Source organism: Paroedura picta, chromosome 8 (genome assembly GCF_049243985.1).
Source record: "Paroedura picta isolate Pp20150507F chromosome 8, Ppicta_v3.0, whole genome shotgun sequence".
NCBI lineage: Eukaryota > Metazoa > Chordata > Lepidosauria > Squamata > Gekkonidae > Paroedura > Paroedura picta.
The window spans coordinates 4,899,054-4,926,982 of record NC_135376.1 but is presented as its reverse complement, the minus strand read 5'-3'; the positions used below and the strand labels follow the sequence as shown (position 1 = coordinate 4,926,982).

The 27,929-nt window shown below is 43.0% G+C and overlaps 1 protein-coding gene across 1 annotated transcript in view; it reads right to left on the bottom strand.

Moving 5' to 3' along the window:
* Nucleotides 1-16,069: 16,069 nt before the first annotated feature.
* The window catches only part of LOC143842760 (uncharacterized), a 59,513-nt gene continuing 47,653 nt past the window's right edge, over nt 16,070-27,929 (bottom strand). The window contains exons 14-18 of the mRNA XM_077347915.1: nt 27,621-27,797; nt 21,785-21,926; nt 19,905-20,092; nt 18,981-19,122; nt 16,070-16,706 (exon numbers count right to left, since the gene is read on the bottom strand). Of these exons, the coding sequence (XP_077204030.1) occupies nt 16,516-16,706; nt 18,981-19,122; nt 19,905-20,092; nt 21,785-21,926; nt 27,621-27,797 (840 nt within the window). The 3' untranslated portion in view covers nt 16,070-16,515. The remainder of the gene's footprint in view (nt 16,707-18,980; nt 19,123-19,904; nt 20,093-21,784; nt 21,927-27,620; nt 27,798-27,929) is intronic.

Below are 27,929 nucleotides of genomic sequence, written 5' to 3'. Positions count from 1 at the left end.
AAGAAGGATTCTCGTCCTCCACTTTTCTTGCTTGCTTATCTTCTAAACACACACATTCCTTTTCTGAAAGAAAAATCAGCACTATTAGCTGACCCAGCAACTCAGAGGCTTGCATCACAGCTCTGGATTCCACGCTCATCAATGCATAACCCTATAGTTGCTACAAACTAGAATCCTCCAGTATCTATTCCGATCCTTCCGAAATGAACAGGGCCATGAATCATCTTCATCATAATTATAAATTAAATTTTATACTGTCCTGCCAGCATGGCTCAGGACAGTGTACAAAATGGGTTAAAATGCAGATATGGATATACTTTGCAAAAGAAATAAGGTAGGGCAGCAAATAACCAATAACTTTTTATTTTTTCTCTATGCATCCTGCAGTTGAACACTTGCAGTGGATTTAGATAGAGGAACATGGGTTGGAGGGTGAAGGCTTCTTTCTACCTCCCAAAGTAGCATACCACATTTGTAACTCCCCAGTCCCCACAAACCATATGTGGTGGCCAAGCTAATATTTTTCATGATTCTCTGCCCTGTTATGTAAGGCTGGACCCTTCTCTACAGTATGACACACTGTCCTCAACAACCTGTACCACCCCTCAATGTTCAAGGCTTGTGACCAGACAATGTTAAGGTCTGCCAGGACCCTGCTGGGTCAGACTCCATCATTTTTGCCAGCCACAGATTCAGAATGAACGTTGCAGCCGGAAACATGTATTGCTCTCCCCCCCCCTTATATTGCTGATTAAGTGACTGGTGGAACTGTATTTGCCTAGGGACTCCTAGGCAATCTCTTGTCATCACACTCCCATGAGTTACCCTGAGTCAATCTGCCAGGAGAGATTGCTCCCCCATCTCCATAGCTAGACACATTGAAACAGGGTGGTTCTCTTTGTTTAAAATCGTTAGCACCCATCTTCTACCATGGACAAGCCATTTCCCAACTTCTCACCGAAAGAAAATTCTAGCCTGTGCTTACCTCTTTCCCAGCACATATTTAACACTGGCTTTCCCAAACCAAATTGTGTCTTCTGATTCGGATTCATTTAGACAACTGAGAGGGGATTTGATAACCATCTTCAAGTATTTCAAAGGGTGCCATATAGAGGATGGGACAGAGTTGTTCTCTCTTGCCCCAGAGTGATGAACCAGAACCAATGGGATGAAATTAATTCAAAAGAAATTCTATCTAAACATCCGGAAGAAGTTCCTGACAGTGAGAGTGGTTTCTCAGTGGAAAAGGCTTCCTCGGGAGGTGGTGGATAATCCATCTTTGGAAATTTTTAAATGGAGGCTGGATAGCCATCTGACGGAGAGGCTGATTCTGTGAAGGTTCAAGGGGATGGCAGGTTACAGTAGATGAGAGATAGGGATGTGAGTGTCATGCATAGTGCAGGCGGTTGGACTAGATGACCCATGAGTTCCCTCCTTTCAATTCTATTATTCTATTATTCTAGTACACCCTATGTGCTGGCCATGTTGCTCATTGTCTGCATTTCTGCTCTACAGGAATGGGAAATATTCTGATTGCATTCTTCTTTCTCTCTTCCCCCCCCCCATCTGCTCGAATGCTAGTGTGCTAGATATAGTTTTGCCAATTTCTTTTTGCTATTATCCTTCCAATATTCTACTGTAGCTGCCTGTAGTTTGCCTTGAGTTCTAAAGGATATAGTCACCTTGTAAATATTGGGAATGAATCTTTAATGTTATATTACCAAAACTCTTGTAAAGGAATTCCCCACTAATCATAGATATGTGCCTTGGACACACGTGTGTGTTTCTGGTCACAACCCCCCCCCCCCAACCAACACAATGACCAGGACTACACCTAACTTGTGTCCTGGAGGAGCCTACTTGCACTCAGCCAGCTCATCAAATAATTAATCAAGGTTTTTCAGTGTTTATTCAAAGGGTTTTTACAAGAGATCCAACAAACTGGTGGTATTAGGAGGCAAAAAATGTGGGTATCATACCAAAAACATAAGAAGAGCCCTGAGGTATACCTAAATCTGCATTTTCTTTCTCTACCTTGTTAGTATAATGTAATCTTGTTAGGGAATCCTCTTATCATGACAACCCTTCCCTATTTAATCCTTTTGAGAGGAATGGGAAGGCGAGTGTAAGCCGCTTTGAGCCTCCTTCGAGTAGGGGAAAGCGGCATATAAGAACCAGCTCTTCTTCTTCTTCTTCTTCTTCTTCTTCTTCTTCTTCTTCTTCTTCTTCTTCTTCTTCTTGTGCAACCCCTCACTTATCCGTTCTTTAGACAGGGTGCTTTAGCTATGTGAGAAGAAAAATATTTGACTTAATAACCTAAAATATACACAACTATAAGCCCTGAAGTATATCTAAATCTGCATTTTCTTTCTCTACTTTGGTTGTTGTTGTTGTTAGTTGTAAAGTTGTGTCTGATCCATCATGACCCTATGGACAATGATCCTCCAGGGCTTCCTGTCCTCTATCATTCCCCGGAGTCCATTTAAATTCACACCAACTGCTTCAGTGACTCCATCCAGCCACGTCATTCTCTGTCGTCCCCTTCTTCTTTTGCGCTCAATCGCTCCCAGCATTAGGCTTTTGTTATCTGTATTGTGCAAATGTTATCTGTATTGTGCAAATGTGAATTGTTTTATTGGATTGCCATGTGAAAATTGACCTGTATTTCTGCTAGTTGAATATTGCCATGTTACTCTCTTGACTACCAGTGTTTAACTTCCCTTCTGTCCATTGCGGATAGGGTAAAAATAATTACTTAACCAAGAAGTAATTATTTACTGTCTCCCTTCTATCCTTTTACTTTTGCCTGGGAACATTCTTGCAGCAAACTGTCACAACAGACTCAAATAGACTCTGTTTGTTCCAGAACTACTACTCATTCCACACATTAAGGATGTGCCATCCCTAACCTGGGGTTTGAAATTCAAGACACTAGTTTCTAAGTTTGGAGTCATGATGTTCACAGGTATCTAACTGTGTACAAACAAATCTGTAGATGTTGAAAACATGGAATATTTTCAGCAAATGATGGACACGTACAGAGTTTTTGCCAGTTTAAAACACTGTGATCCATAGAAGCTTTGAATCTCTTTCCTAGAAGACCTGCCAAGGTCTGGCATACATTCACCAACAGGAGGAATCTTTTACACACACTCAAGAGACATTGGAGAGAAGATTTCTTTCATGCTTGTTCTAAACCTCTTCCTTGTTCCTTTCAGTCTTGGGAGACAGAGTGTGAGTATCAACTCTGACCTACTTCCCTTCAACTAATGAAGGCCCTAGGTTTTTCTACACCCAACTCCAGAGGCCCCACACCTCTGGAACTTCCTGGAATCTGAGCAATTTATGTGGGAAGCTGTTGTCACCCACCCATCCCAGCCGCTGACTCCTCATTTCCACAAATATGTCTCAAGGCTCTGCCTCGGTTGATCATGAGGCGGTAGTTGTTGAAATGCCGATCCTTTTAAAGTTTCAAAAAATGGAGTAACAGATTATGCACAGTGATGGGGTATGTAAATGAACGAATGAGGGGAGACTATAATTTCCACAATCCCATTTTCAGTCTTGTCCTCAAGGAAAAGAGCACCCCTCTCCTCCACTGTACATTTCTCCATTCTGAGTATGTTTTTCTATGTATCCATACTACATTATTCATTATTATCGGAGTATTGTCTAACAATCTATGTTAATCTTTGTTACCTAATAATCTATCCTTCTTCTCACTCTGAGATTCTCTGAAGGCATGTGAGCAAGAGAAAGGATAAATGGACTAAGGAAGACTTTGGGAGTTTGCTTAAAATAGAGAGAGTCAAAACTGGCAAAGGGAACTCTGGCCATCTAAAGCTTAACCCCACCCCCAAATTCTGTTTGTGCTTATATTGCACATCTTTTCCCAATGCCATCTGCTACCACTTTAAAAAGCACATAGAAAGAATGAGAAATGCCAGGTTTTATGTACCATAAGAATTCAGTATTGAGCACAAATTCGAAGATATCATATTACAAAGAGGAAGAGGAGAAGGAAAGTTGGTTCTTATTTGCCGCTTTTCTCTACCAGGAGTCTCAAAGCAGCTTCGCTTTCCTCTCCCCACAACAGACAACCTGTGAGGTGGGTGAAGCTGAGAGAGCCCTGATATCACTGCTCGGTCAGAACAGCTCTATCGGGACTTTGATTAGCCCAAGGTCACCCAGCTGGCTGCATGTGGGGGAGTGCAGAATCGAACCCGGCATGCCAGATTAGAAGTCTGAACTCCTAACCACTACACCAAACTGGGGTTTTGGACTGGGCAACTCAGCATATATGGTCACTGAGGGGCTCTACGTCACACTTAGTTGTCATAAATGTTATCTTCTTGAATGAGTTGCTGGTCTTTACCTTAGCCTGGGAGCAGCATTCTGACCCCTCCTCTCTCTGTATGCCCTTTGTTCTGTACCATTCTTCACATGGCTCTTGATAGAGCCACACTTTTCTGTGGGTCTCTTCTGTAGACCTGCTGGTTGTCCGGGGCCCCTGGGACATTCACCTGGCCTCAACCAGGGCCAGTCCTGGTCTGGAGGGATTGTTAATTTGTTGTGATTACTTTGGTTTTTAATTGCAGGAAAAACTCTGGAGCCTCATTTGAGTCTCTAAGATTCCAGGAGGGAGGGGGTATGAGAGCTCTGCTCTGGAATCAGCCCCTCCCCTCTGTGAGTGTCCACTTTAACCATCTTCTTCTCCTTTCTCTCTGCCTCTCCCCTGGGGTGAGGACTGATATTGTGGTAAAGTTAATTTGAAGAAATCTACCTGTAAATAATTATTAAACTTGGCTTCAGCTTTCTTAATATAAATACATGTGCTGTATGTATACTCATCATATATACTACTTATATACTCATCAACTATGAAAAAAACTTCTGACTCTGCTACATTAAAGGAGGAAGGTGGAAAATCCTGCATCCGGTGAGTGCTGGGATATTACGCCAAGAGAAGAGATTGGCTATACCATCTCGAACATTAATTTGAAATTGATTGTATTGCTATATCTTGTTGTAAGCCACCTCGAGCTGACTTGGTTGGGAAGGGCGGGATAGAAATTAAAGCATTAAAAATAAACAAACAAACAAACACATAAATAAATAATACGTTCACTTACCTGAGACCAGATTATCTGGTCATTCTTTAGATTAGTTTCCTCTTCTGCTTTTGACTGGATGTGATCTGGATGTGAACAGGATCTACTTGATGTAAGGTTTACTTTGGCAATATACTTCTTGAGAGATTTATTTTACTGCACACAGTGTGATCCTTCTGTGACTGGGCTCTGCTATAGTAAACAAATCTCCTGGTACATTGGTAATAGTTTAAATTTAAGAATCGGGAACATCAGAGATCTGCCTGAATTCCATCTTGAGGAGGCCTCCATCAAGCTCCATCAAAGGCAGGATGAATTGAATAGGTGGGAGCAGGTTGAGGATGAAGCAAAAGGAATATAGAGAAATTGGTGGTAACAAATGAATGACTCCAATCTGTATAGATACAAAGGGGTAGCCATGTTGGTCTGAAGTAGTACAATAAAATCAGAGTCCAGTAGCACCTTTAAGGCCAACAAAGATTTATTCAGGGTGTGAGCTTTTGAGTGCAAGCACTCTTCGTCAGACTATGATCGTCTTACATGACAGGGAATATATAGCAAAAAAAGAATTCTTTTACATCAGTAGACTGTGTCACAACCAAATACAGCCAATGATAGTCCTTTGTCAAAACAGCTAATCAATCCCCTAGATTTCAGCGTACTTTACAAAGAGAAACTGAAATGCTGTTATCAGAGATCAAAGGCTAACACCTCCCCATATGTTGCTTGTTCCATCCAATCTGTATGCATTGCGGCATGGAACAGCACAGAGTTTATATGGTTGAGGAACCAATGATAGACCAACTACAGGCGCTGTGCTGAGTTCCTTGACTCCTTCTGGCAGTTGGAAGGTGAACGCCCACAGCAAGGTGGAGAAGAAGATGAAAATCTCAGTTCTCATCAACTGCTCTCCCAAACAGACATGGGCTCCTGCAAAAGAAACAAGGTAAGGTCTCATTCAGATATTTGTACAGCCGTAAGAAGGCCCAAGCATCTAGTTATCTTTCCTACATGAGATCATTTCACTACTCCCCCGAGATATTCCTCAGTAACGCTTTTTATTCATTCTGGATATGATGCTGGATGATGATAAAAAGAATAATAAAGATATAAAGATTATGATAATTATAATTATTATAATAATTGTATTAATTATAATAATTATAATATTTTTCTCCCATACTTTCAAAATTGCTCAAGGCAGGTTACAACATTGTAATGCTATGAGAAAATCTCTGCCTCCATTAAACATTCATAAACATCAACTAAATCTGTAAAAACATTATGCCATGTATCATGATTACTTAAGTAATTAAAAGAGAACATTTGCACAAGTCCATAAAAGTTTCTTCTCCTCAAATAAGCAGGTCACAGGCAAGGCACCCCTTCTGATAAGAAGCTCCTGATCAATTCATATTTATTTACAGACATTATAAATGGCCACCAGACTGAGCAAGTGGTCAGGTTTAAGTACTTAGGGGGCATTTTCCCCCACTTCAAGATCTAGGAAAGCCCCTCATTACTATGTGGCAGACATAGCACAAAACTCTGCCCTCTACATCAATACATTTCAGTGAACAAAGGATGGCCATTATATTCCAGCAGGACTTAAGCTCTTTCAGGCCAAATACTTGGCTCAGCTGTTATCTGGGTCATGTTTGGGGTCCCTCACTTTTTTATTTTGCACCTCTGGAATGAGTACAATCTACATTTTTGAAAGCTGCCCTCCACCTACCCATTGAAACGCACCCCCCTCCCCCAATAATTTCAGGCAATTTATAACTATCAAGTTTTGTTTTTTTAAGTTAGAAATTCAAACAGAGTCTTGTTGGACTAAAATAAAACAGAGATTTGAAAGATCGCTAGCTGGAGCTCTCCGGAGTTCAAACCAATTATTAATGAAGGCAACATGCACACGAGCCCAAATGGACAGAAGGCATTCTCATTGCCTGGGCCTTAACAACATAGATTTCTTGATATGAGTTGGGCAGCATCGAATGTACACATCACACACACTGACCTCGAGCAAGCTTGCCCAGGCTAGCCCAATCTCCTGAGATCTCAGAAGCTATGCAGGGTTAGCCCAGGACTGCGGTTGGTTAGGAGTCCCCCAAACAAGTCCAGGGTCACTGTGCAGAGGAAGGCGATGGCAAACCACCTATGGCTTTAAACCCCTTATGGGTGTCTTGACGGCACTTTTCCCCACCACCACCACCACTACCATGCACAAGAACAAATAATGTTCTACTTTGTGTTCTGACTACTCTTCAAAGTTGATCTATTCTTCGTCTCTAGACACCCTTTTTGGTATGCTTCACCGAGAGGCCAGTCTAGCTCTGAGGCAAACCTTTTTGGATAAGTAGCTCTGCATTCTTGTTTTGCTTCTTCGTTGGTCACTTGCATTATTTCTCAAGTGGAGTGATTTGCATTTTGCAGTGACTGGCTTTATATGCATGGCCATATTATATATTTTGACTGCTTGATTTCACTACTTCCCCAGCCCAGATGTTTGTCTGAATCACCTTAGTAAAATTTCTTTTCACTGAACATTTGAATCTGCCTTATATTGAAACAGGCCCATGGTCAAGGTTCTCACTAGGCATGTGCCACAAAATAAATTTGGTATTTTTCAGATTCAGGCATGTTGGGCCTGAGAAATATCAGTATATAAAAGTGTACCCGAAACTGGATATCGGTATTCAGATTCTACAATATTCGGAAATACCGAATATTCAGCCCCATTATACCTCCTGGAACCTGCAGACTCGCCCTGACTCTTTCCCATGCATACATGTTTCAGTCTTTTGGATCTTTCATTAATTTCTAAGCATGAATCCATCAACTCACCCTTGACTAAACAAAACCTCATACCTTGTTTTACTTCTGGGTTTCATTCTGGTAGGCAACTTTACTTCAGTGCAGAAACCAAAAGGTCTCAGAGTATGAAGAACTTTGCAAATGGCTGTCACTCCTTTATATTGCAGCATTTATCCTGGAAACAGCTTTTAAAGAAACACATGCTAAATGTGTAAAACCTTTGGGTACTCGTGGTCTTCCGATCATCAGATGTATTTTTGAATACATTTGAAAGCAACTACCAAAAATTGATTGGCAGAGACGTTTACCGCACAGAGGCCAGTGCACTGGGCTGCAGCCTGCTCCCACATGGGGGAGACTTTTGGCAGATGCACCTCGTCCGCTATGGAAATTTGAAAGCAACTACTAGAAATTGATCAGCAGAGGCGGGTCCAGCTAAATATGAGTGGGTTCAGTTTGTGAACCTACTTCTCAGTTCGTATCACTTTGTTAATGGTTTGGTTAAAATCCACAAACTGAAACAAAACTGTGGTTCATGTCCATCCCTGCTTAACACTGTATTATTTGATATCATTTCTGGACCAGGGGACAAACTCAATCCTGGGACTGGCTTGTTTAAAACCAGACCTGGTTTAATGGTGCATGAGGCCTGCAGCCCCAGGGCCATTTTTTTACAGGGCTCAATATCTAAGCCAGCTTGGTGTAGTAGTTAGGAGTACAGAATTCTAATCTGGAGAGCCGGGTTTTATTCCTCCCTCGTCCTCCCTATCCAGACAGCTGGGTGACCTTAGGCTCACCACAGCCCTGATAAAGCTGTTCTGACAGAGCAATAATATCAGGGCTCTCTCAGCCCCACATACCTCACAGGGTGCTTGTTGTGGGGAGAGGGAAGGGAAGGTGACTGTACGCCGCTTTGAGCCTCCTTTGGGTAGAGAATAGCAGCATATAAAAACCAACTATTCTTCTTCATCTTCTAAGGGAAACTTCACATTTATGCTGCTTGTGGTCTGCCTGCATGCTCAATGAGTGATGTGCATGCTCAGCTACTAACACTAACAGAACATGCATATCAGCCTTTTTTCAGTGTTCTTGTAGTCTGCAAGCTGCATCAGTATGAAGACCCATAACCTTACAGCACTGTGGGACCCCTGGAACTGAGAACCCATAGTACGTACTACATGTGCTACTAGGACAAATTGCTTCTGGGTCAAACCCAGCTGCAGATGAAGGCTCCCCTGTGGGGGAGCTATTACCTTTTTAAACTGGGCAGCAGGAGAAGGCAGCAAAGAGCTGCACCTGCAGTGAGCTACAGGATCCTCACAGGTATAGGAATCCCCAACGGGTTGCCCTTGCCTGCTGCCCAGGTAAACTGGAGAGCAGGAAAAGGCACAGCAGAACTGTGCATTCAGGAAGCGATTGGCTCACTGCTGGCACAACAATCTTGGATGAGCTTTCCTCTCCTGCTGCCCAGTAGAGCTTGCATAGCAGGAAAAGGCAGCGTAAAACAGCACCAGCAGGGAGCTTTCATTCCCACCAACCCAGCTGATTTTGGGCTGGCTTCTCCTGCAAGAAAATAGCAGCCACGCCAGTCATAGATATAAAATACAAGGCCAAGGCTGATGGTGCAAAACCATATAAAATGTAGATGAGGAGAACCAGCTCAAGGCCATACTCCTCACACCAAGAGAGGCTAGGAAGTTTGCAGGACAAAGAAGAATCTCAAAGTGGCTTACAGTTGTTTATTGTGCCACTTGATAACTGTGTATTGGAATAAGGGCGCATTTCTGCAAAATGAATCAGTTTAATACCAGACTTTTTGTAAACAATGAGATCACATTAATTTGTTTATATATATTTCTTGGTTCTGAATTATGTAATATATTTATAGTCCTTCTATAGATATTTATATATTTACTGCTCATGTTTGGGTAACTACCACTGCATTACCACGTTCTCACAGAGTGTCCCTTTTTCTCATTTGCACTTAAAAAAAACAGAGGCAAGCACCAAATCCAAACCAGCACTTCCAATTGAGCAGATAGCTTTGCTGGAAAGAGAGGTCCATAAATCTAAATTAAACAAATAAAGATAATAAGAGCAAAAAAGAAAATTTAGCTCTTTACAGAGCACAGCAGAATACCACAGCTCAGCCAGCAAGACCCAATTGGAATATTTTTAATATATGCCCCAATGGACCAAACAGGAGTGGAGTAGTCTGAAATCTCTCCTGTTCCTGCACTGTAGTCCCAATCCCAATGGGCCCCTGTGTGCTTAATCACTACATTTTAAGCAATCAGAGATGAGTAATAACATGCATGCGTTTTAAAACCCTTATTAGTTTTTCATTACCCGTGTTTACATCTGCTAGGCTGGTGCGAGATGGATGTGGTTGGTGACTTCCTATTGGAGACTACGTGCTTTTTTGAAAGCCAACCTTAAAGACTGCTTTGAAAATGCTAGAGGAAGATAAGAGGGAGGTTAATGTGTGTGGTTGCTGGGTGGAAACCACTGGCATCCTAATGCTTGTGTATGAGGGCTACATTGGATGTTTACTCTGAAGGGACTGTTTTGCAGCTGAAATGAATGCAGCATCAAAATAATTTGCATGAATGCTTATGGGGATTTTTAAAAGTCATGCAAGTGTTATTATATTTTATATAATATAATCTATTATATATATATAATATAAATATTTATATTTATATATTTATATTTATTTATATTTATTTATATCTATATCCACCAGACAAGCTCATTCTGAGCTATCCTTCCATTTTCTGACCTATGGATTAGGGTGGTGCACTTACCTGCCACCTCGGGCCACCTCAGCTTCGGCAGAAGTCTCGGAGATATCCAAGGCAGCACTTCAGAGCCCATTAAAGTGCTACGGAGCTGAGGAGAGCAGCAGCGGTGGCTTCTTCGGGAGGTGGTGAGCTGTCCTTTAGAAGTTTTTAAGCAGATGCTAGATAGCCATCTAACAGAAATGCTGATCATACGAACTCAGGCAGACTGTGAGTGGGTGGGCAGGAAAGGGTGTGAAAGTTTTTTTTTTACCTCTTGTGGCCCTTGCTTGCATACCCAGGGAATTGCTGATCACCACTGTGGGATGGTAGGTGAATTTCCTCCAGGCCAGGCTGGATTCTGAAGACTTTTGATGGGAGGGGGGCATCAAACCCGGCTTGCCAGATTAGAAATTCACACACCAAACCACTACACCAAGCTGGCTTTCACGCTAGCTTCTGACCAAGGTAGAGAAGAATGTGCAGTCTACTTCAGACTTGAATTGATTCGGTCAAATTCAAACCATTGATGGGTAGTTTGGGTGATTCCCATTTGCCCCAAATAGATTCTAGCTGAATCAAAAACAGTCTAATATTTTGCCCCTGCTCATGCCTAGGCTGCAGTTGAGAGCCCAAATCTGGGCCAGAGGGGCCCAGCCGACTCAGCTATTCTGGACTCTCTTCTGCAGCACCTTTAAATACTCCCTGTATAAAGGGATTGCAGAAGAATGCCCGAAAAACAGCTGATGGGTGGTATTATTGCCAGTCATCCCAAATATATCCAGGAGTTTTAATGGAATTTTCACCCAGTTTTCTCAAAAAATCATGGATACCTTTGGGTTGGCAAAAGATACCCCAAAATACCAATAAGAGATTATTTTGGTATATTTTCAACTTTGGTAAATCCAGACGCTCACCTTTTATGCCTAATGCCAAGACATCAGTGCAGAGCCAATTTCCAGTGATTACTGAAAGGGTATCTCAAGCCTGCCATCCTTTAATATTCGATCACAGATTGAGTTTTTGTTTTGTGTGGCACTCCTCTAGAAGTTTTTTGGTGAGAAAACATTGAAAACCTTTCCCTCTTCTCAATGTGGCCACTGGTCGTTCATCAAAATATTCTGAGTGCTTGATTATCGCTTCTTTCACTGCTTCGAATCCAGAGAAGACCACCACAGGCAGATTCCCAGCCCATATAGTGTAAATGTTTCCATATTCCTTTGCCAGCTGTCATTGGGGCCAAAAGAGAGAAGTGTTACCCTCAAGCAAAGGAGATGATTCCAAATGGATATTGTTCACCCTCCCTCACAGGATTTCACCTTATCATCTTCTTGGCAGAGAAGCCCCTTTTGCCTTTTCTTTTTTCTCTGTTTGATGCTGCCCTAGGCTAGGATGCTGAGGGCAGAGATTAAAATCCTAGGTTTTAATGGCCTGGTGGCACATGAGAGGCTGATGGTAGTTCAAACATATTAGTTTAATTTCACTTTGAGGGGAAAAGATCAGTTTGGAACAGACAACAGGAATGAGGTAACTTTGTATACAATAAATACCAAATAATTGTTCACAATCCAATTAACCTTCTCTGGTATTAAGGCTAGGCTATTTTAAAGGGAATGATCTTCAACCATATGGAGAACAATTTGTTGATCAGCACAGATTTGTCTCCTATAGGTCTTGCCAGACCCACCTGGTTTCCTTCTTTGACCGAGTGACAGGCTTCTTAGATGGTGGAAACTCAGTGGATGCTGTCTACCTAGATTTCAGTAAGGCTTTTGACAAGATTCCCCATGATGTTCTGATGAGTAAACTGGAGGACTTAGAATCATAGAGTTGGAAGGGGTCATTCAGGCCATCTAGTCCAACCCCCCTGCTCTACGCAGGATCAGCCCAAAGCATCCTAAAGCATCCAAGAAAAGTGTGTATCCAACCTTTGCTTGAAGACTGCCAGTGAGGGGGAGCTCACCACCTCCTTGGGCAGCCTATTCCACTTCTGTATAGTTAGGTGGATAGGGAACTGTCTCTGAGTGGTTGTCAATGTTATTTTATCAGGGTGGAGGGAGATGAACAGTGGAGTAACATAGAGCTCAGTACTGGGTCCAGTGCAAGATCAAAAACCATGGCGACAATTGTGCCATAGGATAATCAAGAGTCAGATTTGACTGAATGGCTGACATGTTCATCATCATCACAAAGTTAATACGGAGATTAAGTGACTGAAAAAGGCAGCAGTGCCAGGTAAAGTCTAATGCAACAAGAAAAGAGGAAGATCAAACAAGGGATGGCTTGACTCATGAAGGGTGGCATATATTAATACATTTATTATTATTACTATAGTTTGTTTGTTTGCTTTATTTTGTTTCCTGCCACTCTCAGCATGCTAGCTCTTGGCAGGTTATGTATTAAAACCTCACAATAACAATAAAATTAATAACCATTCCCAGTTACACATTTAAAATCCATGAGGGCAGCAGGTAAAAACAAATTAAAATTCCCACCCTCCCCGGAGCCCTGTCAAGATGCAGCCTGTGGACCGCTGTTGGAAAACTTGCTTTAAAAGTTTTTGGCATCAGCTATGAGTTAAGGGGGCAGGATTTCCTGGTCCTAGCCTCCACCTACAGCCAGGTGTAAGAGCTCCATTTTGCAGGCCTTGCAGAACTGTGATAGCTCTGACTGGGCCCTCAACTCTTCCAGGAACTCATTTTACTATGCAGTGGAAGATATTACAAAAGATATGACGGTTATGGAAACCACAAGTTTCAGTTTGCAAAACCAGAGCAAGGCTGTTAATGATAGAACCTGGGAAGAGGGGACCATTAATTCATAAGGTCACCATAAGTCAGAAGCTACAGGATGGCATATAACACACAATGAAGAAACTGAAGGAAGACCCTCTTCCACCTTTTGGCATATGCCTTGGCCTCCTCGTGAAAGGACGGGCCAAAGTGCCTTGTTCTTTCTGAATTCCCTCAAACTTTCCCAATGTCAGACTGGTGTAAGTGCAAAATTGATGTGTGCATCTGCCTAAGAAGACTTCTGGAAGCACATCTGTTTCAAATATATTTCGACCATTCAAGGAACAGGATTCAAAAGGTCCTTCATCTATCATTCAGCAAATGAATAATTTAGAAAGGCATATCTTAATGAAAGAATCCAGAGAAAAGTCTATCAATATCCACCATGTGCTTCCAATTACACGATACTTCTTGCGTGACCAGAGTCATTTCAGAAAGCGAGACTCAAAACACTCAAAGTTCTAGATGTCCACATGGCCCTCCCTTTTTTCCTCTCTGTTTTTGAAGATTTCCAGTAAAATCGAAATGGTGGTTCTCTAGTGGTTCTTCATTTTCTGCAGAGATGTTGCAGCTTCTCTTGTTCTTTTCTCTCCACTAATACCCTTATACATCCCATGTATTAACACGGATGCTGAAACTTCTTACACCATCGTTACATTATCTAGGAATGTATCCCTTCAAGGAAGGGTTATGATTGTCACATGTATTTATTGACACAATGCCATTCCACATGGCTCTGACAGATCTTTTTAACCTACCAACTGAGAGGACCGATAAAGCCTTCAACAATTTTGGGGAACCAGGTTGGTATTAAACTTTAAACCTTCCCCTCAGTTACCAGCTGTTCTGAAAGTAGCAAGTGTATAGGAAGGGGTTGTGAGGGAGATTTAGAGGTCTCCCCCTTGCCCCCTCACGGGGTATGCCGGACTTAGGCTACCCCTCTGTGAGTCCCACAAGACACAGAGAGCCAGTAAAACCCACCAGAGCCAAACATCTGTTAAAAGGTGTATTAAAAGATATTCTAAAGCTACAGTAAGCCAGAGTAACAATACAAATCGATTGTGTGGCAGAAATTTTAAGAACAGAACCCTAACTTAAACTTGCCTCCCCCTACAGCTGGGAGACAAGCGTAGTTCAGGCAGGTCTAAATACTTTATACAAATGTGTACCAGCAGAGCCTCTGTGGGCAGGTGTCAGGACTCACAATGAGGCTGCTCTCCCAAGACACCCTCCCCATTTATAATTAGTAATTAATTAATTAATTAAATTATTTATTTATTTATTTATTTATTTATTTATTTATTTATATGCCTCCCTCCCTAAAGGTTCAGGGCAGTTTACATAAAACAGGAACGAAACAGATAACCAGTTTTGATTAGCCAGGGCTGGGGCAATTGAGATGATCTAGTGAGGCAACTCTATCCAGCTGGCCCCAGTAACACTCAGGTGTACAGAGGCCAAGAAAACTTGATGTTATCATAAATCCAACCATGAACATCTCTGGAGGAGGGCTTGAGGACATATGGCCGGAAGTTGCCACCTTTCCTAACCCATGCTTTGTTTAAGTGGATGTCCTCACAGGAGTCCACGGCTGTAAAACTCTCTTCCAAAATCACTCTTCATATGAATCCTTTCTTCTTTTCAGCTGTCTTGATTGTACACACCTGTGCATGCTATAGGATGAATTAACCTAGCATAGATTTTCTTAGCATCATCTGAAAAGGTCACAAAAGGCAACTTTTGTTCCTTCCCCCTCCCTGGCCAGCCTTCAATTGTTAATATAATCAATTACAGTTCCCTCTGGCCTTGGAAACAGCATATTATCATTGGCAATATTTCAAGTACAAGCTGGGTGTTCTTATTACGAAACAGCTCGGGACTCCAAGTTTCTCTTTACAGAACAAAAATTGAAAAGATCTCACCCCCACCCCATCATACCAAGGCCTGGTATTGCCACACCTGGAGCTGCTCAGGGCAGTGGAAGTGCCACCAGGGCTCAAGGGAATTGTGGTCCATGGACATCTTGAGAGCCACAGTTTACTCAGCCAAGCTCTAGGTATCAGCAGGAACTGGGAGACTACGGCTGAATCTGCATGGAGCTTTTATTCCAATCGCAGGTCAATTCAATCTTTGCTGTCTACACTGAATGCGATTTCTATTTTGATTTGGGGAGATTTAAATTTTCCCTCTGTAACAAGCATGATTCATCCGGAATGACCCTACCTTTTCCCCACAATATCCTGGAGTGGAAATAACTCAATATTTTAAAAATCGGCATGATTAAAGGTGCCGCTCTCTGCTTTGTCCCGAACTAACTAGCTGCCTCGAGCCACCAATGCTGTAGAAAAGCCCTGATTGGCCAGGGAATAAGTTCAAAGGCTTCCTCATTCCCAAGCTGCAAGGTTTCTCTTAAAGGAGAACCCCTAACTTCTCTCAGCAGATGCTTCAGAAGCCCTAACTTCTCTGGGCAGAGATTTGCCTCTATTTTCCCCCCTCTTCTGCTGTCTCCAATCCTCTCTCCCCCCCCCCCCCCCCGCCCATTCAAGAAAAGAAAGAAAGAGGCTCTTGCTGCACTTGGCACCCCCCCGCCTTCTGAGTTTCCATAAGTATATCCTAGGGAATCAGCCTAGGTATGTCCAGATGCACACAGAAGCTTATACCTTGCCTAAAACTTTGTTGGTCTTAAAGGGGCCACTGGACTAAATCTTTGTTCTGCTGCTTCAGACCAACACAGCAATACCCCTACTTAAAGTTTTACTTTGGCAATATGCTTCTTGAGAGATTTATTTTACTGCATGCAGTTAACCACGTCTCCTGATAAGTTTGTCAGATACTCCCAATAGTTGAACAATCAGGATCCATCTCAATTCCATTTTGAGGAGGTATCCAACAAGCTCTGACAGAGAAATCAAAGACATGATGAATTGAGCAGATGAGAGCAGGTTTAGGATGAAGCAAAAGGAATGAAGGAGATATTTTTGGCAGTAACAAATGAGCTACTCCCATCTGTAGGGTTCATGATGCACTGTGGCGGCGAACAGCACAGAGTTTATATGGTCGAGGAACCAAAGTCAGCCCAAGTACAGGTTCTATGCTGAGCTGCTTTACGCCTTCTGGGAGTTGGAAGGTGAACATCCGCAGCAGGGTGGTGAAGAAGATGAAAATTTCAATTCTTGCCAGCTGCTCTCCCAGACAGTTGCGGGCTCCTGCAAAGGAAACAAGGGGAGTCAACAAGTGAGAAATATAATTCCAGGTATTGTCTCAAATTGATGCTCAGCTACCAGGCTGGATTTCGACATGGCTACGGCACTTGAGACCACATTGCAAATTTGTCAGTGTAAGAGCTCTATATTACGCACACACATAAAAGAGGAATTAACCTGCATTCTTCTTAAGCTATATCCAGTGGAGTATATTTTCCAGTAATTTCTTCTATAAAATATGTCACATAACACATATTTGACATAAGACTTTGTTAAGGCAAACATCTGGAGGACAATTTGGTGATCCAAGGAAGTCAGCATGGATTTGTCTCCAACTGGTCCTGTCAGACCAACCTGGTTTCCTTTTTTGACCAAGTAACAGGTTTGCTGGATCGTGGAAATTCGGTTGATGTCGTTTACTTGGATTTTAGTAAAGCTTTTGACAAGGTTCCCCATGATGTTCTGATGGATAAATTGAAGGACTGCAATCTGGATTTTCAGATAGTTAAGTGGATAGGGAATTGGTTAGAGAACCACATTCAAAGAGTTGTTGTCAATGGTGTTTCATCAGACTGGAGGGAGGTGAGTAACGGGGTACCTCAGGGCTCGGTTCTCGGTCCAGTACTTTTTAACAAATTTATTAATGATCTAGATGAGGGGGTAAAGGGACTAATCAAGTTTGCAGATGACACCAAATTGGAAAGACTGGAAAATACTCCAGAAAATAGAGAAAGAGTTCAACGAGATATGAACACAATGGAAAAATGGGCAAATGAGAACAAGATGCAATTTAATAAAGATAAGTGTAAAGTTCTGGATCTGGGTCAGAAAAATGAAAAGCATGCCTACTGGATGGGGAATACGCTTCTAGGTAACACTGTGTGTGAACGAGATCTTGGGGTACTTGTGGATTGTCAGCTAAACATGATCAGGAAGTATAATGCAGCGGTAAAAAAGGCAAATGCCATTTTGGGCTGTATCAACAGGGGCATCACATCAAAATCACAAGATGTCATAGTCCCATTGTATATGCCACTGGCCAGACCACACCTGGAGTACTGTGTGCAGTTCTGGAGGCCTCACTTCAAGAAGGACGTAGATAAAATTGAAAGGGTACAGAGGAGAACGACGAGCATGATCTGGGGCCAAGGGACCAAGCCCTATGAAGATTGGTTGAGGGACTTGGGAATGTTCAGCATGGAGAAAAGGAGGTTGAGAGGGGACATGATAGCCCTCTTTAAGTATTTGAAAGGTTGTCACTTGGAGGAGGGCAGGATGCTGTTTCCGTTGGCTGCAGAGGAAAGGACGTGCAGTAATGGCTTTAAACTACAAGTACAACGATATAGGCTAGATATCAGGAAAAAATTTTCACAGGATAGTTCAGCAGTGGAATAGGCTGCCTAAGGAAGTGGTGAGCTCCCCCTCACTGGCAGTCTTCAAGCAAAGGTTGGAGACACACTTTTCTTGGATGCTTTAGGATGCTTAGGGCTGATCCTGCGTTGAGCAGGGGGTTGGACTAGATGGCCTGTATGGCCCCTTCCAACTCTATGATTCTATGATCTTCAGGACCGCCTATCCTCCTATGCCCCCTAGGGTTCTTTGCTCTGTGGGTGAAAACCTGTTGGTGATCCCTGGCCCATGGCAGGTGCACGTGGTCTCGACCTGGTGGATTGAGATTCCAGGTGAGCTGAGGGCCTGGTCGGAGCTTTCTCAGTTCCACAAGGCCTGTAAGACAGAGCTCTTCCACCAGGTCTTCAGGCAAGGCCATGGTAATTAGACCTAGGCCCTCATCCCCAGATTGGCTAGAACAACAACCACTCCCAGATTACTCTCTTTTGCCATCCATCCCCTGAAGCAGTGGGCTGGGAAGTTTGGAAGTGCGGGAGGGTTATTTTCATCATCAGGGTGGGATAGGGTATTATACTGGGGTTTTATTGTGGGGTTTTAAATATGTAACCCGCCAAAAGCCAGCTTGGCTGGGAGCGGTAGGCCAAATCAAATAACAATATTAATAATTCCCCAAGTGGAACAAATATTCCTTTGTTATTTCCCCTTCTAATAACTGCCTACCAAGATCGGGCCCTATCTATAAAATTAAGAAGGTGATTCAAAAATATAATTTACCATAATTTACAAAACAGTTTTCGTTTATCTATGTTAATTGTATGAATCCCGCTGTTACCCACCCTAAGCCAACCAGAAAGGACATCCTATAAAAAGGTTGTTGTATTTGTTTACAAACATGGCTATCATATTAGTCCTGAATTCTGTCTTTACCTTGACCAAATGGAAGAAATGCTTCTCTTTTCACAAAACCTCCGTCCTTGTCCAAAAAATGATTAGGGTTGAACTCCAGAGGTTTCTCCCATTGCTTAGGGTCCAGAAGAACAGAGCGGAAATCTAGAATAATCAATGTATCCTGTAAGGATAAAAGTGTCTGTTTAGGATGTGCGCAGGCAGCAACAGTAAACGTTTTTCAGTCATTGTCTTAATGTACCCATCCTGTGGCTGGCATCTGGGAAGAGACTGGGGGGGAGAGATGGTTTTTCCATCACATTGGGTCCACAACATCATTTCTGGGTTTGATAACGTGGTGGTGAGGGAAACGGTTTCAGACTTCTAAATGATCATTTATTTATTGGAAATCGGTCTTAGTTCAATATTGCACACTGTGATTATTCTTCTCTGCATGAAGGAATGATGCCCACTTTATGCCCTTTCACCTACAATAGAATATAGGGGAAATGGCTCAGATAGCTAAGCAATCATGCTGAGGGCAATGTAGATGACTCTTATTATTTCTTTATTTAATTTACAGACCGCCCTCTCTGGTGAGGCTCAGGGCAGTGTACAACAATTATGGTACAAGTTTCTGATAAAAGCCATAAACTTGATAAAAGGATAAAACCATTAAAACAGTATCCTACCTGACATAGCCAGGCCATGTGTATTTCTTCTTTGTTATTCTCTGTACATTTGAGGACTACTGAAGAGGACTACTGCACAGGCAACTACTGCACAGTTGCTCCCTTGCCGGCGGCCTAATGCGGGGAGAGGCCGTCGGCAAAGGGAGCCCCCGACAGCCGCACTCCGCGCAACTGCCAGGGGCTCCCTGGCCTAGCGCCCGCTGTATTTAAATTACAGCGGGCTTGATTACTAATATCTTATAAAGTATTACCACTTGTAGATTCAGATTTGTACCTTTGGAATGAGATAACCAAATATGTTCACGTCCTTTACACATTTTCTGGGGATGGTACTTATTAAGATATATTTGAAACGCATAATTTCATGAATCACAGCATTGGTATATGGCAGTTTCTTCCAATCTTGATAGCTGAACGAGCGAGAGGAACCCAAAACATCTTCAATCTCCTTATGGACTTTCTCTGGGAAAATATATTAAAATACCTCTTTAGTCTGGAGACTGTATTTTAGGGTTCCCAGCCCAAGTGCAGCCCAGTAATCTCTTGGAATTAGAATTGATCTCCCAATTACAGAGACCAGTTCCCTTGGAGAAAATGATTACTTTGGAGCAGACTTTCTCAATCAGGGCTTCATGAAACCCTGGGGTTTCTCATTCAATCAATCAATCAATCAATCAATCAATCATTCATTCATTCATTCATTCATTCATTCATTCATTCATTCATTCATTCATTCAGCGATTTGTATACCACTCCTCTTGTCCTTGCGCTCTCAGGACGTTGTGCAACCAGTTACTAAACAATGAACATGTAAAAGTACCCATTAACATGGGTATATCAGTGTTCATGCAGATTCATCGGCTCCAGAACTTGCCCTGGACATGGTGTTGTCCATAGCAACACTGGGGTTCGCACAATTCGTTGCCAGTCCCACTCATCAGAATGGCCATACCCTGGATTTAATCTTTGGTCCAGGGATTGAAGTGGATCTGGTGGCTAACAACATTGTACCATGATCTGACCACTTCATCTTGAAGGCTCGGCTGAGGATGCCACACTCTCCTTGCTTGGGTGATGGACATATTTTGGTCCACCTGCAGAGATTTATGGAATCTGAGGGATTCCTGAATGCTCTGTGGGACCTGATGGCCTCAGGCAACTCATTGGAGGCCTTGGTGGAGTACTGGCAGTCCAGCCTGTTGGCCACCATTGACGTGATTGTTCCTGAGCACCCTCTTCGCCCTCACCTCAAACTGGCTCCTTGGCTTTCCTTGGAATTTCGAGAGAGGAAAAGGGAGGTTAGATGGCTAGAGCTAGCATGGTGGAAAACTTGCAACAAGGTGGCAAGAACATCCTGGTCATGGGGTGGAGACCAACGCCAACAGAATTGAGGCAGGTCAACCATTGTCATGTTGTTAGGCCTATTGGCCACATTTGATGTGGTCAGTCATGGGCTCTTAGTCTATCGCCTCGCTGACACAGGGATAGGGAGAATGGCCCTTAAGTGGCTCACCTCCTTTCTTGAGAACAAGTCACAGAGGGTTGCAGTGGGAAATGTGTTATCTGACCCCTTTGCACTACCGTGCGGGGTACCACAGGGGACGGTACTCTCCTGAAGGATGATATGCCAGATATCCCCCCAGAAATATTTGACAGTTGTTTGGAAGCTGTAACTGAATGGATTAGGAAGAGTTACCTGAAATGCAATCCCTCCTAAACGGAGGTCCTGTGGCTGATTCTAAATGGGGAGGAACAGGAAGCGCATCTTCCCTGCCTGGATGGGGGTGCAAATGACATCTGTACCCCAAGCCAGGAACTTGGGAGTGATTTTTGATGCCTCCATTTCAATGGAGTCTCAAGTCAGTAAGATAGCTAAGACAGCATTTTTCCACCTGCACCAAGCTCGGCTACTAGTACTCTAATTATTCAGTGAAAGCAATCACGTGTTCAAAGCTTAAGTCTTTGTCCCGCATCCCAAAACATTAAAGCAATGCAGCATTATGGGCCGTGCATCAGCTCATATTAAATAGGAAATGAAACAAACGAATGCCTTGGATTGTACTGGTCATTAGTCACGCAATATTAAAACTCAACAGGATTATTAAAATAAGAGGAAAACTCAGGCCAGGGGGCATTCCTTGATTCAGCACATACCTTGGATGTTTGGGTGATTTGCCATGAGAAGCAGTGCCCATTGCAGTGTCACGGATGTTGTTTCTGTTCCTGCGCTGAAGAGGTCAAAAATACACTGAGTCAGATTCTCTTCATTGTAAGTAGAGTTTGGGTCATTCTTACTCTGTGGGGAAAAAAGTGAGAAAAACACTCAACCAATGTTAAGCATTTTGGCTCTGTAACTATTGTGATAAGGCTCTACAAAAGGTGATGCAACGACATTCTTATAGAAGGAGGAGGAGGAGAAGAAGAAGAAGAAGAAGAAGAAGAAGAAGAAGAAGAAGAAGAAGAAGAAGAAGAAGAAGAAGAAGAAGAAGAAGAAGAAGAAGAAGAAGAAGAAGAAGAAGAAGAAGAAGAAGAAGAAGAAGAAGAAGAAGAAGAAGAAGAAGAAGAGTTGGTTCTTATATGCCGCTTTTCTCTACCTGAAGGTGGCTCAAAGCGACTTACAGTCATCTTACCTTTCCTCTTCCCACAACAGACACCCTGTGAGGGAGGTGAGGCTGAGAGAGCCCTGAGATTACTGAAGAAGAAGAAGAGCTGGTTCTTATATGCCGCTATGCTCTACCTAAAGGAGTCTCAAAGCGGCTTACAGTTGCCTTCCCTTCCTCTCCCCACAACAGATACCCTGCGAGGTGGGTAAGGCTGAGAGAGCCCTGATATCACTGCTCGGTCAGAGCAGTTTTCTCAGTGCTGTGGCAAGCCCAAGGTCACCCAGCTGGCTGCATGTGGGGAAGGGCAGAATCGAACCCAGCATGCCAGATTAGAAGTCCGCACTCCTAACCATTACACCAAACTGGCTGGATCCAACAGGATGGCAGGACTAATTTTCAACTTCCTGTCTTGTGTGGTGGGAGGCACCCTGCTTCAGTCGTCATCCTGCCTATCTTGGGAGTAGCAAGTCTGACTGGTCTCTCCCCAATTATTAATGTGTAGTGTTAAAATTGATCATTAATTCAAATTAAAATGGTAGTTCATAACTCAGTAGTTCTTAGTACTAAAGTATTTAGAGTGTTAGAATAGTTTTTTTTCTTGTTAAGATTAAACAGTTACAGTTTAAAATCTTTTACAGTTGGGCCTGCGTCCTTAAGGCGCCCCCCACCCCCCTTTAACAGAGCCATAGCTCTTAAGGTTTAAGCTTTAAAAAGTTCTTTTTTTTCCTGCTGGATTTTTTTTACATGGTTGCTTAAAGAAGCCTCCATTTTTTACATTGAAAACATTTGCATCTCAGCAATCATATAGCTGCAAAGCAAGTGCAGTCCAAGGGCTTCTCCTCAGGGAGCCGTCTGTTTTGAGCTGCCATTGCTGCCTGGGACATGAGTGACAATTAGCACTCCATGGCGCTGCCTGCCAAAAAGCTGAGTGGTGCGAACCCAGCTATTACAACAGCCCAGTAGGAGCCAACTCCCCCAACTGTTCTTGTTAACCGCCATTTTCAGGGGCAGTCTAGTTCATCGAAGCAGATAAGTAACCCCTCCCTCCCCTCCCCAGATCATGCAGCAGGGAGTTCTCTAGGTTCCTTTCCTCCGGAACTTTTTAACATGTTAAAAGCTGCCAGGAGGGAGCAAATTGAGGAGTATGAGAGAGAGAGAGAAGTCCCCCCTCCAGAATTCCCCTAGGCACCGTAGTGAGGGTAGCCAAATTTGCTCACTAAGGCTGCTCTGAAGAGAGTGAGGGTCAGCCCAAACAGGATTTAGAATCTCTCAGATCCAAGGATGGCATAGCTTTTCTGTCAGATGAGGAAGAGGTTGAACTTATTAATGTGTCAGCTCAATCAGAACAATTTTTCACATGTGAAGACACCCATTATAGGCTGATAAAGAGGAATGGGAAGGAGACTGTAAGCCGCTTTGAGCCTCCTTCGGGTAGGGAAAAGCGATATATAAGAACCAACTCTTCTTCTTCTTCATAACGGCCCTCGGGGCCTTGGTACTGAATGAAGCCATACCTGCAGATGAGCAATCGAACACAAAAAAGAGGTATTGTGGGCCAAAGGGCAAGGGAGAATATTTTCCCAAATTGGGTCCCTCTCAAGAAAATGTTCCTCTTCCAGAGGTTTTTGAAAAAAGGATCAGGGCTGAATAGCAAAGGCCCCTATTAAAAAAAGAAGTACCTTCATTTATTAAAAAGCTTTGTGCTATGCCTAACTATGGAGAATCCATCCTTCAAATTCCCCTGATAGATGCTCCCATTGCAGCTATTCACCAGGATTTCCTGGTGTAAAAAACCTGTTGAAGCTAATTCCTGAAAAGGATAAGAAAGTAGTGGAAGGCATGTCCAGAGTTCTAAAAGCAGTGACTTTTTCTACAGATTCTCCTTGGATGCAATTGTGTTTGCATCAAGATCCTTAGCCTCCAACTCAGTGGCTAGATGTTTGCTTTGGCTAAAAGCATGGCCAGCAGACTACCAGTCAAAAGCATACGTAATAGCATACCTTTTTGTAGGTAAAAAATTGTTTGGGGATCACCTTAACAATATTCTTATTGAAACTAAGGATAAGAAAAAAGTTATGCCCAAAAGAGATCATGAGGAAAATTCCTCCTTTAGATCTCAACTCACCCTTCCCAGATACCGATATTATAGGAGGGGAAACTGGAATAATAACAATAACAACAATTTTCGTCCCTCAGGGCGCAGAGCAGGCTTTAGATCAAACACGCCTTGTAACAGGAATGACAGGTCAAAGAATGACCCAAAACCACCAAAAGAATGACTCAGAGTCGATCCCAGTAGTGGGGAGGTTGCAAGAATTTGCCCAAGCTTAGCAACTTCCTCACATAGACATGTGGGCAAAAGATACAGTCACAAACAGATACAAATTGGAACTGCATCATATTGTTCCAGAAAGATTTTTGCCTTCCCCCAGGTAAAAAGATCTAGCGAAGAGACTGAGGACTCTAATGGCAGCAAAACACCTTTTAGCCATCAGAGCCATAGAACCGGTTCCACACTCAGAGCAGGAACACCTAATTTACTCAATATTTTTTACAGTTCCAAAATGCACAGGAGAGTGGAGGACCATCTTGGACCTCAAGTTCCTAAACAAATTAATAATACTCCATCATTTCCGCATGGAGACCCTGAGGTCCATAGCGGAAGCCTTACGGCAGGGAGAGTTCCTAACTGCACTAGACCTCCAAGAGGCCTACCTACACATACCAGTATTCCACCTCACAGAAGATTCCTCAGATTCTGTGTGCAGGGAGTACGTTATCAGTACAGGGGTCTCCCTTTCAGACTCTCATCTGCACCCAGGGTCTTCACAAAAATCTTAGTGAATGCCCTAATGGGTCTAGGGATGGAGGGGCATATTAATACATCCTTATTTGAACAACCTCATCCTTTGGACTCCCTCTATTCATTTAGCGTAACTGCATACGGACAAAGTCATATAATGAATCTTCAAAACTTTGGCTTTTTAGTACATTTTGCCAGAAGTTCCTTAACTCCAACACAAAGATTGGAAGACTTAGGAGTCATCATAGATTCTCGGCAAAACAGAATGTTTATGACTCCCCCCAAAAATGACCAAGACAAAACAGATGACCAGCGCAGTCATTCAGATGAGACAAACTAGCCTCCTTCAGTTGGCAAGTCTTATGGCTCTGCTCATTTCTAATATGGAAGCAGTACAATGGGGGAGGTTCCATGCCAGGCCCCTACAGATGCTTCTCATACCCTACCAATTCAGGATAACCAAAAAAGTGAGGGTTCCTCTAGACATCAAAATTCACTTTACGCTGGTGGACGCTCCCCAACAATCTGAGCCAGGGTCGAACGTACTTAGTCTCGAAGGAGGAACAAATTTTTACAGACACCAGTCTTCTAGGCTGGGGATCAGTTTGGAGCAACCAAAATATACAGGGACAGTGGTCCATAGAGGAGTCCAGACAGCCGATCAATTGGTTAGAACTGAGAGCAGTTCAATTGGCACTCAGACACTTTGCAGATCAGATCCATCAGTGCCACATTCTGATAAGGTCAGACAATATGGCAACAAAGGCCTACCTGAATCATCATGGAGGTTCCAAATCAACCAGACTTCAAAGGGAAGCTCGCAGAATATTTACATGACAGAATCACCTAGCCTCTCTCAAAGCAGAATACATGAGAGGTGTATTAAACATACAGCCAGACCAATGAGATCAGTTCCCCTAGAGAAAATGGACATTTTGAAGGGTGAACTCTCTGGTACTATATTTGGGGATGCCAGAGTGCTGCTTACCTAGCCCTCCTCAACACAGTCCTAGGAGAGTGGCAGTCAGCTTACAAAAGTTCTCCACCTGCAGGCTAGACTGCCCTTGGAGTTTGTTTCCTTGCTTGTGAGTGATGGGGTTCAAAGACAGATGGAGGGGCCTAGGATTTCCCCTCCATGCTGTCCAGATCATTCCTAGAGACCCAGCCCTTCCTACAGGCCATTCTGCCCAATTTTCTTCCATTACAGAGGAACGAGAAGAGTGCTTCCTCTCAATGTCTTGGGAACTGGCTGGCATCATGTGGCATCAGCCAGATACATTTATTTTGGTCAGCGACCAGTACAAAACGCAAAACATTAAAACACAATATAAGATTCGTTAAAAATTCCAAAATACTTCATGCGTTTAATAGATTCATCCTGACAGAACTAAAGCAGGTCCACAGGGCCTGCAAAAGGGAGCTCCTGCACCAGGCATTTGGCTGAGGTCGACCTGTCCATCGCTTCCAATTGGCCCCCAAGCCCTCCCCTCCTACCATGTCTGATAATAAATCCACCCAACTCCTGGGTCTCAGTATGAGTTGAACTAAGGCTCTTGCAGTTTCACCTTCCTTTCTTCAACAAAATGCTACCATGGCCTCCAAGATGGGGACCTTAGGAGCTGCATGCTGCCGTTTCCTGCTGTCCCCCACTCTGCAAAAGCCCTCCCCACCAACCTCTGCCATTCAGCCCTCTGAAAGCCATCAACCATTCCCATCAAACCTTCCCTATTACAATTTCTTCACACTCATGTCACCACTACCATGCCCCCCTTTGCCACCACACCATTACCCCCCCACACACACAAAACTCCCCTTCATCCCCATGCCCTTGCATGCAAGACAACCCGCCCCCCCTCTTCCCACCACCAAACTCTAACACCTGTTTTAATCCTGGATACAACAGGCTTTAATCCTAGTATACAACATGAATAACATTACTTGCATTGTATGTGGAATGCTGATGCATTGTTACATCTTTAAAAATGACATTCTTCCATACATTGTATCCCTTTACGCCTTTACATCTTCAGTTTGAACATTCAATCGGACAATTCTTATTTTTCTGGGCAACCTGTCATACCTGTCAGAGAGTACATTGTGCTCTATAGCTAGGATCCTCCACATAAATCCCAACTTTCCTAGGCTCTCTTCACAAAATGCTGGTCATTTTCTTGCGCCTGCAGTCGTTTTCAAGAAGAGTAATTATTGCCCTTCCAGAAAACTCTCTCTCTCTCTGCTCTTACTGAAGTACTTTGTCTGTGATCATTGTATGTATTCTGTTTTATTACTTCAGTTTTTCTTAATAAAAACCATACCAGTTGAACATCTGCCTGGTTTATTTGAGAGTTCTTCCAGGGGAAAAATCCCCATATACATAGGTGGAGAATCCCAATTGCCCCCTCATGCTCTTTCTCTTTAAAGCTAATTCCCCAACATATCAGGAGACTACTTCATTGCATAGTAGTGGACGGAGAGAACTTCTTTCAGTCTTGTGGACCCCAAAGTTCCTACAGTAAAATACATATACAGGTTACAGATAATATGTTTACCTTAAGTACTGTAATTTTCCTAGGTGGATACTTACTTTGTTCATTTGGCATAGATAGAAATCAATGAAATCTTGTGGTTCATGGACAGCTTGATTCTCCTTATGCTTTTCTATCTCCTTCCTTGCAAAGGCATGTATAAAATCACGGTATGCAAATGCTTTCTGGTGAGGCCCTGGAAGATGTTTCATGAGCCATGGGAAACGGCTATAAAACTACAGGAAAGATAAATGTAAAATACCATGAAATGGCTCAGTAACACAACTGATGCAAACTGATGCTGATGTAGGAACCCAAAATTATTTCAGATTCCTACATCAGCATCATGGCCTAAATCACCTAATTAA